Below are 13,398 nucleotides of genomic sequence, written 5' to 3'. Positions count from 1 at the left end.
AACCCCGCTGTCTGACTCTGCACATCCCTTTTCCCCTGCAGCAACTGTCCTGGTTTGTCACTTGGAGAATCTGGTCGCTGTAAGGAAGCTGGGAACCTACTGGAGAGGTGTGGGGGGAGCTGGGGGCAATGAGAAGGTTGCAAACAGGGGGAAGAGAGTCAGGGTCCATTGGCAGAACCGTGGAGATGGCATTCCAGAGACACTGGGACTAGCTATGGATAGTTATTCAAACCAAGCCTCCATCCCTGCTGTATACATGACTGTTTTTGTCCACTCCCTGCAGGAAGGCATTGGCATACTAGGGCTGCAGAGTACCAGCTATTTAAAGCTCTCCTTGGAAAGAGGTGCCAAATCCACCTGCAAGCATATTCAAACATATTCTGTTATGTGTTCAAGGGAAGGGGCTGTTAATGTGTTTTGAATAGGTTCAGTCTGTGGTCCCTCTCCTCCCAACCCGGATGAAGAATTTAGGATCTTGGGGAAAACATAGAGTCATCCCTGCTGCACGGGGCAGCAGATCCCTGTGCTACCAAGCATGAACACAAGCCACGGCCCCACCACCTCTGTGTTTGCCCATTTCCCCTCCTGTCCATTGCAGCCTTGTTGTTGTTGTTAGAAACCCCCTGTGCGCTAGGCGCTGCACAAACTCATGGTGAGAGACAGCCCCTGCCCCAAAGAGTTCACCGGCTGAACAGCCCGTAGAGTGGGAAAGTGACTCCCGCAAGGGCACACAGCAGAACCAGTTTTAGAACACAGGTCTCTTGACTCAGGCCAAGTCTGCACTGCAGAGCTACATGGGTATAACGAGAAGATATCCACCCCCTGAGCTCTGTAGTTCGACCGACCGCCTCTTGGGGAGGGAGATTAACTACACCGACAGGAGCAGACCTATCGGCAGAGTAGCATCTTCACTAGCCGCACCACTGTAGCGCTGTACGTGAGGACAAGCCCTCGCCGTCTAACGCCCGACCCACTAGGCCACGTTGCCTCCGTAGGCACTAGGATGGGACTGGTTATTATCTGCCTCAAGCTGCCCTCATCTGCGAGGGGCCCCGCATCAGACCTGCATGAGGGCTCCAGCAGCACGAACGCTGCAGCGTAACCAAGGAATCGCTCCGACGACTCTTTCTGCTGCTTCACCTTCAAAGGCCCTTAAGGCAGCCAAGAGAATATGCCAAAAGCGGCTCTGTGAGGCATTGCGCAGCTGATCACCTCTGAATGGAACGACTGCAGGCTGTGTCAAGCACGCCATCAAGTGTGTGCACCAGGGAGGGGGAGACTGGGATGACTGAAAGAGGGAGAATTTTTATAGAGGAAAATGATGGGAAAGATACTTCTACCCTTCTCTGAGTCCTCAGTCAGACAGCGCTGCAAGGGATTTGGTAGTGACTTGGTTAGGAGCAGTGGATGAGAAACTGCCCTCTCCACCCTGCTCTCTGCTAGCTAGGATGCTTTCCACTGTGCTCTCCGTGTCTGCACTCTACTTGCTCTGCACTTTGCTGTCTGAGCCCTACGACTGGTACCTTCCGGTCCTCGGTCACACTACAGACACTGACCTGGCGTGATCGCCGACCTTCCCCCAAGAGAGCAAAAGGCAGCCCTGTTCCACCCAAAAACACTGAGCTGGTTGTGTCCCTGTACGCTCCCTTTTACCATGTTCCCCTAATTACACATCCGCCAGGAGAGACAGATTCACAAACGCACTCAGCGGGCGCAGTAAGGTGCATGGAGAAGACTGAGTGTAGAGCTGGGGGAAAAGTTTCAGTCAAATTTGGTTTTGGGGGGGGGGAGGGGGGCCAGAAATGCAGATTTTGGTCAACTGGAAAATGTTGTGAATTGGCATCAAATTCACTGATTTGTTTCAGTCAAAACAAACACAATTACAAAAAAAAATCTTGTTTTGACATTTTCTAAGCAAAATTTTTCAATTTGCAACATCTGTCTTGAAATGTACTTCAATTTTTTTGTTTAAAAAGATCAGAAACATCCAAAACATTGCACTTGCCCCAAAACATTTTTTTTGTTTGCCAGAAACTTCTCCCCCCCTCCTCACCACCACCCCCACCCCTTTCTGGTTCAGCCGGTGAACTAACTGAAAGATCAGTTATTGGCACAGCTGTAACCAAATGTAAAGTAGGGACGTCCAATCTGCAGTGACTGTCCATTGACCAGCACAGGGATCCTCATATCTACCTGCTACATTTTGCATAACGGAAAGTTAAGGGGAAAGCTCAATGAAGATTACAGTGCTCCAGCAGCTGGACAGGCATTCCCTATACAAGGCTGGACAGATAAGCGGCTATGTGTGAGGCTGCTAGCTTAGTCTGCAGCCAGCATGCTCCATGCATCAGGTGTGTTCCATGAATCTGCTTTCAAAGTGATGGTGAGGAACTGCCAGTGGGCAATGAAGTGAATATTCACTTGTAGTTTGTCAGTCACACTCCTGGATGCAGTGATGTTGCTGAGGAGCCTTTTCCTGTATTGTTAATGATCTGATCCTCTGCATACATGATGGTGAGGGAGTTTTATGGAGGCGTGAATTATTGTGCTTGTCATGTGGCAGGGTGACACTCTGGTTTTATGGTGGATGGATGTTCCTCAGGTGGGGGAGTTTTATGGGAGTGTGACTTGATGGATTGATATGCAAGAAGGGCAGCAGTGATGTGCAAAGTACAGAGCCTTGTTTTCGAGAATAAACTTTATTACACACTAACAAGCTTGAAAGTAGCGTTTTACGCCCACTTTGCACAGCAGTGAGGGCCTTTTCCAGTCACTGAAGTCTTTCTAGTGACTGCAGTGAACTTTGGATCAGGTTCTAAGAGCCAGATTTTTAAAGGTTAATTGCTTACAGATGCAGATGGGTGCACTTTTGAAAATCCCATCTGCATCTTTAAGCCTTTAAAATCTGCTCCTAAATGTCTACTCTATTAAAGAGAGAGGGTAGATAAATCTCTTTAGAGCTTGTTTGCTTGCATTAAATGTCAACAGAAAGAGGGACTGGATTGTGATTGCAGGTAGACAAGAGCACTTGGTCCTCGCACAAAAGAACTTAATCTCTTTTTTGTTTCTATGCTTGTACAAGGGTCCTAGACACTACTGCAATACAGTTAATAATAATGATGCCTCTTAGATGCCACAGCCTAGCGAATGGGCCAATAGATACAATGCAGCATGATGCCTCAGGCAGACAATTTGGGATTGCTTGCAGGAACATTCCCTTATGCTTTTGCCATGTTGCTTTCTGAATGGCTGGTCCTGCTTGCAGGCTAAGCCAGCCACTGTGCACCCCAGTCTGGGTCCTGCCCCACCTAACTGAGGATAGCAGCTGAAAGGAGGTGGTCGGGGAGGATCCAGAACTTAGGAATGGCAGGGAGAACTGAGCCAGGAGTTGGGGGTTGGTTGTAACTGCATCCAGGCTGACCTCTCAGCTTTGGAACGGCAGTGTTAATGATCAGTTGATAACATTAATATTTGTAACGGAGCTAGCATTTAAAGTGAGCCCTATTCTGCTAGTCTGAGCTCAGGATGATGGGATGGGAAGGGACTTTTTAGGCCCTAAATCAATCCCCCTTCCAAAAATGCATCCTGCTCCTTTCAGCATTTTTTCACTGCTGCCACCAGCCTTCAGCATCAGAGGAGGCAAAGATGGAAAAGACCTGAAAGGACAAGGGCCTTGTCTTGATGTATACTTATCCAGCACCTAGCACAATGCAGCCTGATCCTGATTGACTCCTCAGTGCTACTGTAATATAGATGATAATAATAAGGTCAAAGAGTGAACACCAGGCTCTTGGCTTCCAGTAAAGAGCAGATCTGATATTAAACAGCCTCTGTGCATGAACTAAGCCACACACTGGCCCCAGCCACGAGCCACTACATTGCCACGCCTCTGTGATTTTTTTTTTTTCTTGGACCCACACACCGCTACAGCCGCATCTCACGGCTGAGCTCTGGGAACCGGAGTTTTGCTCTCGGGATTAACTATTTCAACGGAACCCCCCAGTTGGAATTAAACAGAGAAGGATCATGTGCCCCGTCACAGAACTGCAGCCCTTTCGACAGTGGAACCCAGAAACTCTTTAACAGCACATAAGAACGCTATGCAACAGTTTAGGGCTGTCGGTGAAAAATACTGCATCCAACTGAAACAACAAGGGAAATTTTAGCCAGGTGGAATGTAATTACCCAGCCAGAAATAGGCCAAGATACCAAGGTTATCGCTCCTACTGTTGCAAAAAGTGCCTTGGGATGTTTAATGACCACAAGCACTCAGGACTGCCGCTGTAAATCTATTCAGAAAGATGAGCCGCACAACAGCACAGCACCTCCCTAATGCTAGGTTGGGGTACTGGATCGATACTGACTAAGGGAATAGTGGCTTCATTAACTATACCGTATGGGTTTCCTCAGAGGTCTCTTGTCCAGGAACAGACCAGGCATAGCCCTGAGATGTGAGGAGGTCACATCTCCAGATCTCCTCCACATTCAAGCTGCTTTGAGGAAGAGAGAGACAGGGTTTTCTTCTGCTGGGTAAATATTCCTTCAACTTCATTTGTATCAATCAACACTGACATCCAGTGGCTTGTCAGGATGATCACAAGAAATGCCCGATTGTAATCTATGAGCATCTCTCCCGGGTTCTGTTGTCTAGACTAAAGACAGAATGGACCTGATGCATTGTGGCCATTTATTATTACTATCCTGTCCAAGTGAATTCAGCAGCTGTTCCCAGAGGATGGAACTGGAAAGAGAAGCCCTGTTCATCTGCAGAACCAGTAAAACATAGGCAATAATTGCATAAGCTTCCCAACGCTGCCAGACCAATGCACCTCAACCCTCTTTTGGAAAGCTCACCCCCGAAGGATAAGAGAGAAGTTTAGTCTCCAAGGCCCACTCGGACCCTTGCGGCCACCAGCACAGGTGCCAAATGGTGCCTTTGTTATATAGCACAGGATGTTCCTTCAGCCATTTGGCCTCGTAGAAGTCAGAGTTAAGCAAGGTCAAGACATTCAGTGAAAAGTGGAGCTGGAAATCTAATGTCCAGTTCAGGTAGACACACCCATGCTCGCTGTGATCCAGCTAGCATGCTAAAAATAGCAGGGCAGCCCTGGCTGCAGGGATGGCGGGGTGAGCTAGTGCCCCAGTACATACCTGGGAATTGTCCCAGGGGCAGCTCGCTTGTCCTGCCACCTGTGCAGCCTCTATTCCACCACTCTTTTCAGCACACTAGCTCAATCCGGGCTTGCTAATATCTACCTCAACTGGAAACTACATCTCCAGCTCCAGTGTAGACCTACCCTTAGGGTAGGCCTGCAACGCACAGGGAAGATACACCCAGGATACAGATACAGGGTAGGTACACCCAGGCTAACTTCAATCTTGCTAGCATGGGTAATGGTAGCGTACAGGCACCAACAGGGGCTCCACTCCAGCACAGGCTAGACACCAGAGCACGTGTGGGTGAGCTTGTTGTTAGCCCCTGCTGCCCTGCCTTCACTACTCTTATTACCCAGCCTAGCTGGCTTAGAGCTAGCGTGGATCTGCCTACTTGTGTTTGCAGTGTAGACACAGCCATAGACTCGCCTTGTAGTTTTGGTTGGATATGGTATCTCTGTGTTACCGTGTGCTGTTAGAAACAGCTGCTGTTTTTCATCTCCCCAGCAGCGGCTGCATCCTAGTGGTGGGTCTTGTAATATGGTGACGTGTTGGCAAAACAGTAACCACACAGGGCTCCCTTAAGTTTTCTGGATCAGGTGGTGATACACGTTGTCCCCTATGGTGCTGGGTGGGCTGGCTGGCCTGGCAATGGTCCGCTGCCTGATCTGGGGAGTGGATCGCCACTAACTGAGGTCAGAAGCTGCACGTGCTTCAGGTTCTTTCCCAATACTGATTCTTCAGCTTCCAAGGTGGGGTGGGGTAGGCAGGCAGGTGCTGATGGGCAGCGGAGCAGCTGCCCTTCAGTGCCATGGCAGCCCGGCCTCCTCTCCTCAAGCTGCTGGACGTGGGGGAAGGGGCAGGGCCGGGACTCTGTGCTTTGTTTCCCATGCGCTGCAAGCCAGCGGTGGTGACGGCTGGTGGAAGAGGCACTTGAAGCAGTGGATTATTTAACCCTAGGCACCTTCTCCCCTAGATCTGTCCCAGGCCTTGCTTCACAGTGAAAAGCAGTGCGCTTCCCTGGGAAGGGTCATGGCTGGTCTGTATCTCACAGAAACATCCCTAGGAAGAGCCCAGCAGACATGGTTCCTGGCTGGCTTGTGTCTCTCTTCCCGGGCAGAAGCCCCACTACGTGGAAGGCTGCCCTGGGCTGAGCCAAGAGCCAGGTCTATAATGTCACTTACAAGCTGGCAGGAGGGAGTGGGGGGGCTTACACACACCTGTATACCCATAAGGCACTGGAGCCCATGGGGGTGGGATGGGGGGGTCTGGCCCTTCATTGCCAGCCCTGCCCCAAGTGGACTGAGACTGTAGGTGGGAAAGCGAGTCTTTTGACAGCAGATTTTCAGGAGCAACCTGCAGGAGCCCCTGCTCTCCAATCCCAACCCTCCAGCAGCCCTGCCGGGGCCTAGCAGGCAGGGGGGGTTCTAGGCTGCTGCCACCCGCTGGCCATCCCTGCAAGCAACCGAGCTGCAACATGCTCTCTGCAAGCACAGAGGGTGTCATTCATCTCTGTCCTGCGGGGCCTGCCTGGTGCTCAGAGCTCCTGGTTCCCAGAGCCAGGCGCCTGCCCACAATCCTGCAGGAACAAAGGCAGGTGCGTCCCTGCCCCCTGTGCAGCCAGCTCCTCTGGGATGCAAGCGGAAAGCGCCGGGCCTCAAACCCACAGGAGACTGCCCCTAAAACCATCACTTAGCACCAAGGAGGGAGCCACTCATCCCCCCTGGAGCAGAGGCCAACAGCATTGGTGCTAATTGGCCACCTGGAAGGCTAGTCTAAGCAAAGCGCTCAGGGCCTGATAGGGCCCACAAGATAGGCCTGTGCGCTCACGCTCGTGTGTGTGTGTGGGGGGGGTCTTTTCAGGACAGAGGTGAGACCCCTTAGCTGGGGGCGAGCAGCTCCAGCAGCTGTGGGCTGTGCCTATCCTGCCCAGGCCCTGGGTTCAGTTTTCAGGGCTGCCAAGTAAGCTTGCCCCGGGGCGGGAATGCAGGCGAGCATTCCCACGCCACGCTGGCTGGCCGCAGGGTGCTGGCACGCTCGGGCAGAAGCAAGGCCCTAGTCACTGCAGAGGGAAGCCAGCTCTTGGCCCCAGCAGCAGCTGGTGGGGGCAGAGGATTCCCGAGGGAGGATGGAGCAAATCAAGCCCACCCCCTTTCAAGTAAAGCCCTTGTTCCCGGGGGGGCTTCTGGCCAGGGTGAGCCAAGTGCTGCGGGAGCCAAGCCTAGCAGCACCCTGTGGTGAGGCTGGGCTGCCTTCCCTCCCTGAGCCCGGCCCGCTCCGCCGCCCTGGGCTGGCTGCCAGGGCTTGTCCCCAGCGCTGCGTAACGCAAACCCGCCGCTGCGCTGCGCGATGCGCCCTGGCAAGGTCATTGCGCGCCGCGGGGAGCGCAAACGGTGCCCTGCACGGCGCCCGGCGGCTCCCCATCTACCCCCCCCCGAGACACACACACACCCCCCAGCTGGGGCTAGTGAATCTAATCTCCCCCCAGACACACACACACACACCCCCCAGCTGGGGCTAGTGAATCTAATCTCCCCCCCACACACACACACACACACCCCACGGCAGGGGCTAGTGAATCTAATCCCCCCCCACACACACACATACACCCCACGGCAGGGGCTAGTGAATCTAATCCCCCCCACACACACACACACCCCCCAGCTGGGGCTAGTGAATCTAATCTCCCCCCCACACACACACACACACACCCCACGGCAGAGGCTAGTGAATCTAATCCCCCCCACACACACACACACACACCCCACGGCAGGGGCTAGTGAATCTAATCCCCCCCCCCCACACACACACACACCCCACGGCAGGGGCTAGTGAATCTAATCCCCACACACACACACACACACCCCACGGCAGGGGCTAGTGAATCTAATCCCCCCCCCCCCACACACACACACCCCACGGCAGGGGCTAGTGAATCTAATCCCCCACACACACACACACACCCCACGGCAGGGGCTAGTGAATCTAATCCCCCACACACACACACACCCCACGGCAGGGGCTAGTGAATCTAATCCCCCCCACACACACACACACCCCACGGCAGGGGCTAGTGAATCTAATCCCCCCCCCACACACACACACACACCCCACGGCAGGGGCTAGTGAATCTAATCCCCCCACACACACACACCCCACAGCAGGGGCTAGTGAATCTAATCCCCCCCACACACACACACACCCCACGGCAGGGGCTAGTGAATCTAATCCCCCCCACACACACACACACCCCACGGCAGGGGCTAGTGAATCTAATCCCCCCCACACACACACCCCACAGCAGGGGCTAGTGAATCTAATCCCCACACACACACACACCCCACGGCAGGGGCTAGTGAATCTAATCCCCCCCCCACACACACACACCGCACGGCAGGGGCTAGTGAATCTAATCCCCCCCCCCACACACACACACACCCCACGGCAGGGGCTAGTGAATCTAATCCCCCACACACACACACACACACACACCCCACGGCAGGGGCTAGTGAATCTAATCCCCCCCACACACACACACCCCACGGCAGGGGCTAGTGAATCTAATCCCCCACACACACACACACCCCACGGCAGGGGCTAGTGAATCTAATCCCCCACACACACACACACCCCACGGCAGGGGCTAGTGAATCTAATCCCCCCACACACACACACACCCCACGGCAGGGGCTAGTGAATCTAATCCCCCCCCACACACACACACACCCACCCCACGGCAGGGGCTAGTGAATCTAATCCCCCCCCACACACACACACACACACCCCGCGGCAGGGGCTAGTGAATCTAATCCCCCCACACACACACACCCCGCGGCAGGGGCTAGTGAATCTAATCCCCCCCACACACACACACACACCCCACGGCAGGGGCTAGTGAATCTAATCCCCCCCACACACACACACACACCCCACGGCAGGGGCTAGTGAATCTAATCCCCCCCCCCACACACACACACACACCCCACGGCAGGGGCTAGTGAATCTAATCCCCCCCCACACACACACACCCCGCGGCAGGGGCTAGTGAATCTAATCCCCCCCCCCCACACACACACACCCCGCGGCAGGGGCTAGTGAATCTAATCCCCCCCCCACACACACACACCCCACGGCAGGGGCTAGTGAATCTAATCCCCCCCCCCCACACACACACACCCCGCGGCAGGGGCTAGTGAATCTAATCCCCCCCCACACACACACACACCCCGCGGCAGGGGCTAGTGAATCTAATCCCCCCCCACACACACACACACACACACCCCACGGCAGGGGCTAGTGAATCTAATCCCCCCCCCCACACACACACCCCCCACGGCAGGGGCTAGTGAAGTTCATTCTCCGCCCAGAAGGCGAAGAGACCGTTGGGCTTTTCCTGCCCCCTCATGCTCCTGCCCCCCCCCCCCGCCTGTTCTGCCCCCGGGCTGGGGGCACGTCCGTGCCCTGCAGCGGGGGGAGGGGAGCGGCACTTTGCCGGGGTGGGGGGGGCCTCGCGCGCGCAGAAATATTGTGACCGGGATTTTTAACAACCCAGCGGCTGCGCTGCGACGAGGCACCGCGCAGCGCCTGGGAAACGCGCCCACGCTCCCCGCGGCCCTGCGGAGCGGCCAGCGCGCTCCGGGCGCGGGCGCGGAAGGAAGCCGCGGAGAGCCGCCGGCCGCTTCGCCTACCTTGGCTGGCGGGAGGAGGGGCGGGGAGGCCGGGATCAACTTCACCCGCGCCTGCCGTGGCCCAAGCCCGGCTGCTGGGGCGAGCGGCTGCACCGAGAGCCCGGACAAGCCGGGAGGCGGCGGCAGGCACCGCTTCAGCCTCCAGACCGAGAGCTCGGGAGGCAGACCGGCGTGGGGTGCGGGGGGCAGGCGATCTCTGCAGGCGAAGAAAGCTCGGCAACATGTGGTATTTAGCTATCCCAGCCAGCTCGCTCTGCCCCCCGCCCCGGGCGCACCCTGCCCAGGCTCCCAGGGGGGCCCTGGCTTCATTGCTACCTTCCCACCCCAGGCTAAGTCCTCCGGATGCCGGGGCTTCCTTACCCTGCAAGCTGCAGCAACATGTGTCCCTCTGCCAAAGCTCTACCGTTCCCCTCCAGCGCCTGGGGGCTGTCTGTGATCCTGTGAAGGCTTCTGCTTCGCATAGCAGGGACCTAGCTCCGCTGCCTGCCAGCTGATTAACACACACTTTTCCATAGCTCTTTGGGTGACCATCATTAAGTGGTGCCATTTGTTTTGTCAGAGAGGTAACCATGACAATCATCCTGTACACACACCACTGTCTTTCTCAGCACCTTCTCCCCCCCTGCCCCATCTCTTAAGGGCATGGAACAAGTCTCCAGTTTGCATCCTTTCTCTCTGCTTTGTTTGGGAGCATTTAGCTCAGCAGCTGCAAGGGACAAGTAGCTGACACTCATTTGTATGTCAAAATGGCCAGTCTCTCTCTGCAGCATTCACACATCTGTGTCGCCAGAGGAGATGAGACCAATAGAATGAATGTACCTATGGTTCTCTAACGTACCTCTTCTGACCCTGGCATCTGGAAAGACAAGATAAGCAAGAAGCCAGGCTGGTTGAGAAGGTCATAGCAGATAAATATTGCCCTTGAAATAGAAAAGTTACCAAGAGACTGTATCACAACACAGTGCCCAAACTAGAATCGCAGATCAAGGCACTTCTCTCCCAAGAGTGAGTGTTTTTCACAGCAATCTATTCGGGGGGAAAAATTCCTTTATTACAGTTCTCTGCTGTTCTCTCCCCCCACACCCCAACCCGCACCCTTAGCCTTTTAAAATAAAAGTGCTATAAATCCTCCCAAGCAAGATGTGTCGGCCATTACTGGCCTCCTCTGAGACTGTCTTGAGACCAGGAAGTCTGGCAAAAAATAAGATCTTCCCTTCTTCCCTCACCACGCCACTCCCTGCTTTCTTCTGAAACCCCATGCCGTCCTGTCTGTGTTCTTTGTCTCCTGGCTTCTGCTTAGTCAGCTGCAACAGCCACTCTTTGCTTCCTAGACATGTTCCAGAATCCTTTGCGTTGGATACAGTGGCTACTCTAGGGAGGCACCTCAGTGGGCAAAGCAGAGAATTGTGGGGCACGTGAGATCCAAGGTGTCCTCTCTGTCAGTAGAAATTATTTCTAATCCAGTAGCACCTAGAGGCCCTGTACGGGGAGATGTCAGCAAACCAGTAAAGTGCCTGAAACGACTATGGCTTATTGCTAAAAGCAGCCAAGTCGGCAGGCTGTAAATTGGCCATTCAGCAGTCTCAGCTTGACCAAGGCAAGAAGGGAGGGAGTTGTGGGTGCCACAGAAAAGGCAGCTTGACCCCGCGTCCTTCCTGATGAGAATTGTGCTGAAGTTGCTGATGCATGCATTTTAGAAGAGCAGGATGTGCCCCAGGAACGTCTATTAGGGCCTCAAGGTTGCAAACTCTGGAAAAACCCACCCCTGGTTAATCAATAATTGCATGACCATTGAAACTGTTTACTTAACAAGTTTTCTTTAAGGGAGTCAGAGGAGTGCCCAGAGGTTGCCTACTGCAGGACAGGCCCAACAGGGAAAATAACAGAACGCCACTAGCCATCACATTCAGCCCCCAACGAAAACCTCTCTGGAGCTTCATCAGGGATCTACAACCTATCCTGAAGGACGACCCATCACTCTCACAGATCTTGGGAGACAGGCCAGTCCTTGGTTGCAGACAGCCCCCCCGGCCTGAAGCAAATACTCACCAGCAACCACACACTACACAACAGAACCACTAACCCAGGAACCTATCCTTGCAACAAAGCCTGTTGCCAACTGTGTCCACATATCTATTCATGGAACACCATCATAGGGCCTAATCACATCAGCCACACTATCAGAGGCTCGTTCACCTGCACATCTACCAATATGATATATGCCATCATGTGCCAGCAATGCCCCTCTGCCATGTACATTGGCCAAACTGGACAGTCTCTATGAAAAAGAATAAATGGACACAAATCAGATGTCAAGAATTATAACATTCAAAAACCAGTCGGAGAACACTTCAATCTCTCTGGTCACTCAATTACAGACCTAAAAGTCGCAATTCTTCAACAAAAAAACTTCAGAAACAGACTCCAACGAGAGACTGCTGAATTGGAATTAATTTGCAAACTGGACACCATTAAATTAGGCTTGAATAAAGACTGGGAGTGGATGTGTCATTACACAAAGTAAAACTATTTCCCCATGTTTATTCCCTTCACCCCTACTGTTCCTCACATGTTCTTGTCAACTGGAAATGGCCCACCTTGATTATCACGACAAAAGGTTTTTTTTCTCTCCTGCTGGTAATAGCTCACCTTACCTGATCACTCTCGTTACAGTGTGTACGGTAACACCCATTGTTTCATGTTCTCTGTGTATATAACATGCACTGTATTTTCCACTGCATGCATCCGATGAAGTGAGCTGTAGCTCACGAAAGCTTATGCTCAAATAAATTGGTTAGTCTCTAAGGTGCCAGAAGTCCTCCTGTTCTTTTTGCGGATACAGACTAACATGGCTGCCACTCTGAAACCTGTCTTTAAGGGACATGTCATTTTATTACTAATGTATAAATAAGGGGGAAAGGTTTGAGGTAGTTGGACTCTTTTGGACTCTCCTTCTGGATACATCTTGCGGTCCCCGCCAGCAGACAGAAGATTTGGCCACCAGAAGACTGCCGCTGCGTCACTCAAGAGCCACACTCAACTTTGGTAATTATCAAGGGTTGAGGGTGTAAGTGCTTGAGACTAAGTAAAGTTTTGCTTTAAGTGAAAGCCCTCTTGTATTGTCCTGTTTGTGCCAGCCATCTATCCGTCAGATGGCCGTGTCTCCCCTGAGTTATGTCCCAGCACCACCTTGCACAGAGTAAAAGTTTCCAAGAGCTTTGGGTTGAAAGAACCCCAGGTAACAGCCCCAGCCAAGATTGGAGCCCTTCTGTGCTGGGTACTGTATAAACAGGCCGTCCCTGCCCTGAAGAGCTGACAGGGCAAACCAGACAAAGGAGAGGAGGTGAAACAGACACAGAGAGGGGAAGCAACTTACCCACGATCACACAACAGATCAGTGGCACAGCGCGTAGAACCCTTTTCTCCTGATCCCCAAAACAGTGACCCCCTTAATAGGCCGCCCACCTGGGAGTTAGGGGACCTGGATGCTAGTCTCAATTCTGCCATGGCCCTGCTGTTTGATCTTAGGCAAGTCACTTCACCTGACTGTGCTTCT

At 53.4% G+C, this 13,398-nt stretch overlaps 1 protein-coding gene and 1 long non-coding RNA gene across 5 annotated transcripts in view; one reads left to right on the top strand and one right to left on the bottom strand.

Annotated features, from left to right (window-relative positions):
• The window catches only part of VWA5B1 (von Willebrand factor A domain containing 5B1), a 78,773-nt gene extending 68,137 nt beyond the window's left edge, over positions 1-10,636 (bottom strand). For 2 of the 4 annotated variants that reach the window (XM_077837372.1, XM_077837373.1), the window contains exons 1-2: positions 10,203-10,636; positions 4,394-4,490 (exon numbers count right to left, since the gene is read on the bottom strand). In XM_077837372.1, the coding sequence (XP_077693498.1) occupies positions 4,394-4,490; positions 10,203-10,303 (198 nt within the window). In that variant the 5' untranslated portion in view covers positions 10,304-10,636. Of the gene's footprint in view, positions 1-4,393; positions 4,491-9,842; positions 9,948-10,202 lie in introns of those variants that run through there. The other 2 variants (XM_077837374.1, XM_077837375.1) reach the window with 2 other exon arrangements.
• On the top strand, positions 9,928-12,647 carry LOC144276922 (uncharacterized). The gene is made up of 2 exons (XR_013348362.1): positions 9,928-10,068; positions 11,667-12,647. It is a non-coding gene; the product is annotated as an uncharacterized LOC144276922 (long non-coding RNA).
• Positions 12,648-13,398: the final 751 nt, after the last annotated feature.

This window comes from Eretmochelys imbricata, chromosome 18 (assembly GCF_965152235.1).
Source record: "Eretmochelys imbricata isolate rEreImb1 chromosome 18, rEreImb1.hap1, whole genome shotgun sequence".
Classification (NCBI taxonomy): domain Eukaryota; kingdom Metazoa; phylum Chordata; order Testudines; family Cheloniidae; genus Eretmochelys; species Eretmochelys imbricata.
This window is presented reverse-complemented; position numbering and strand designations above follow the sequence as displayed.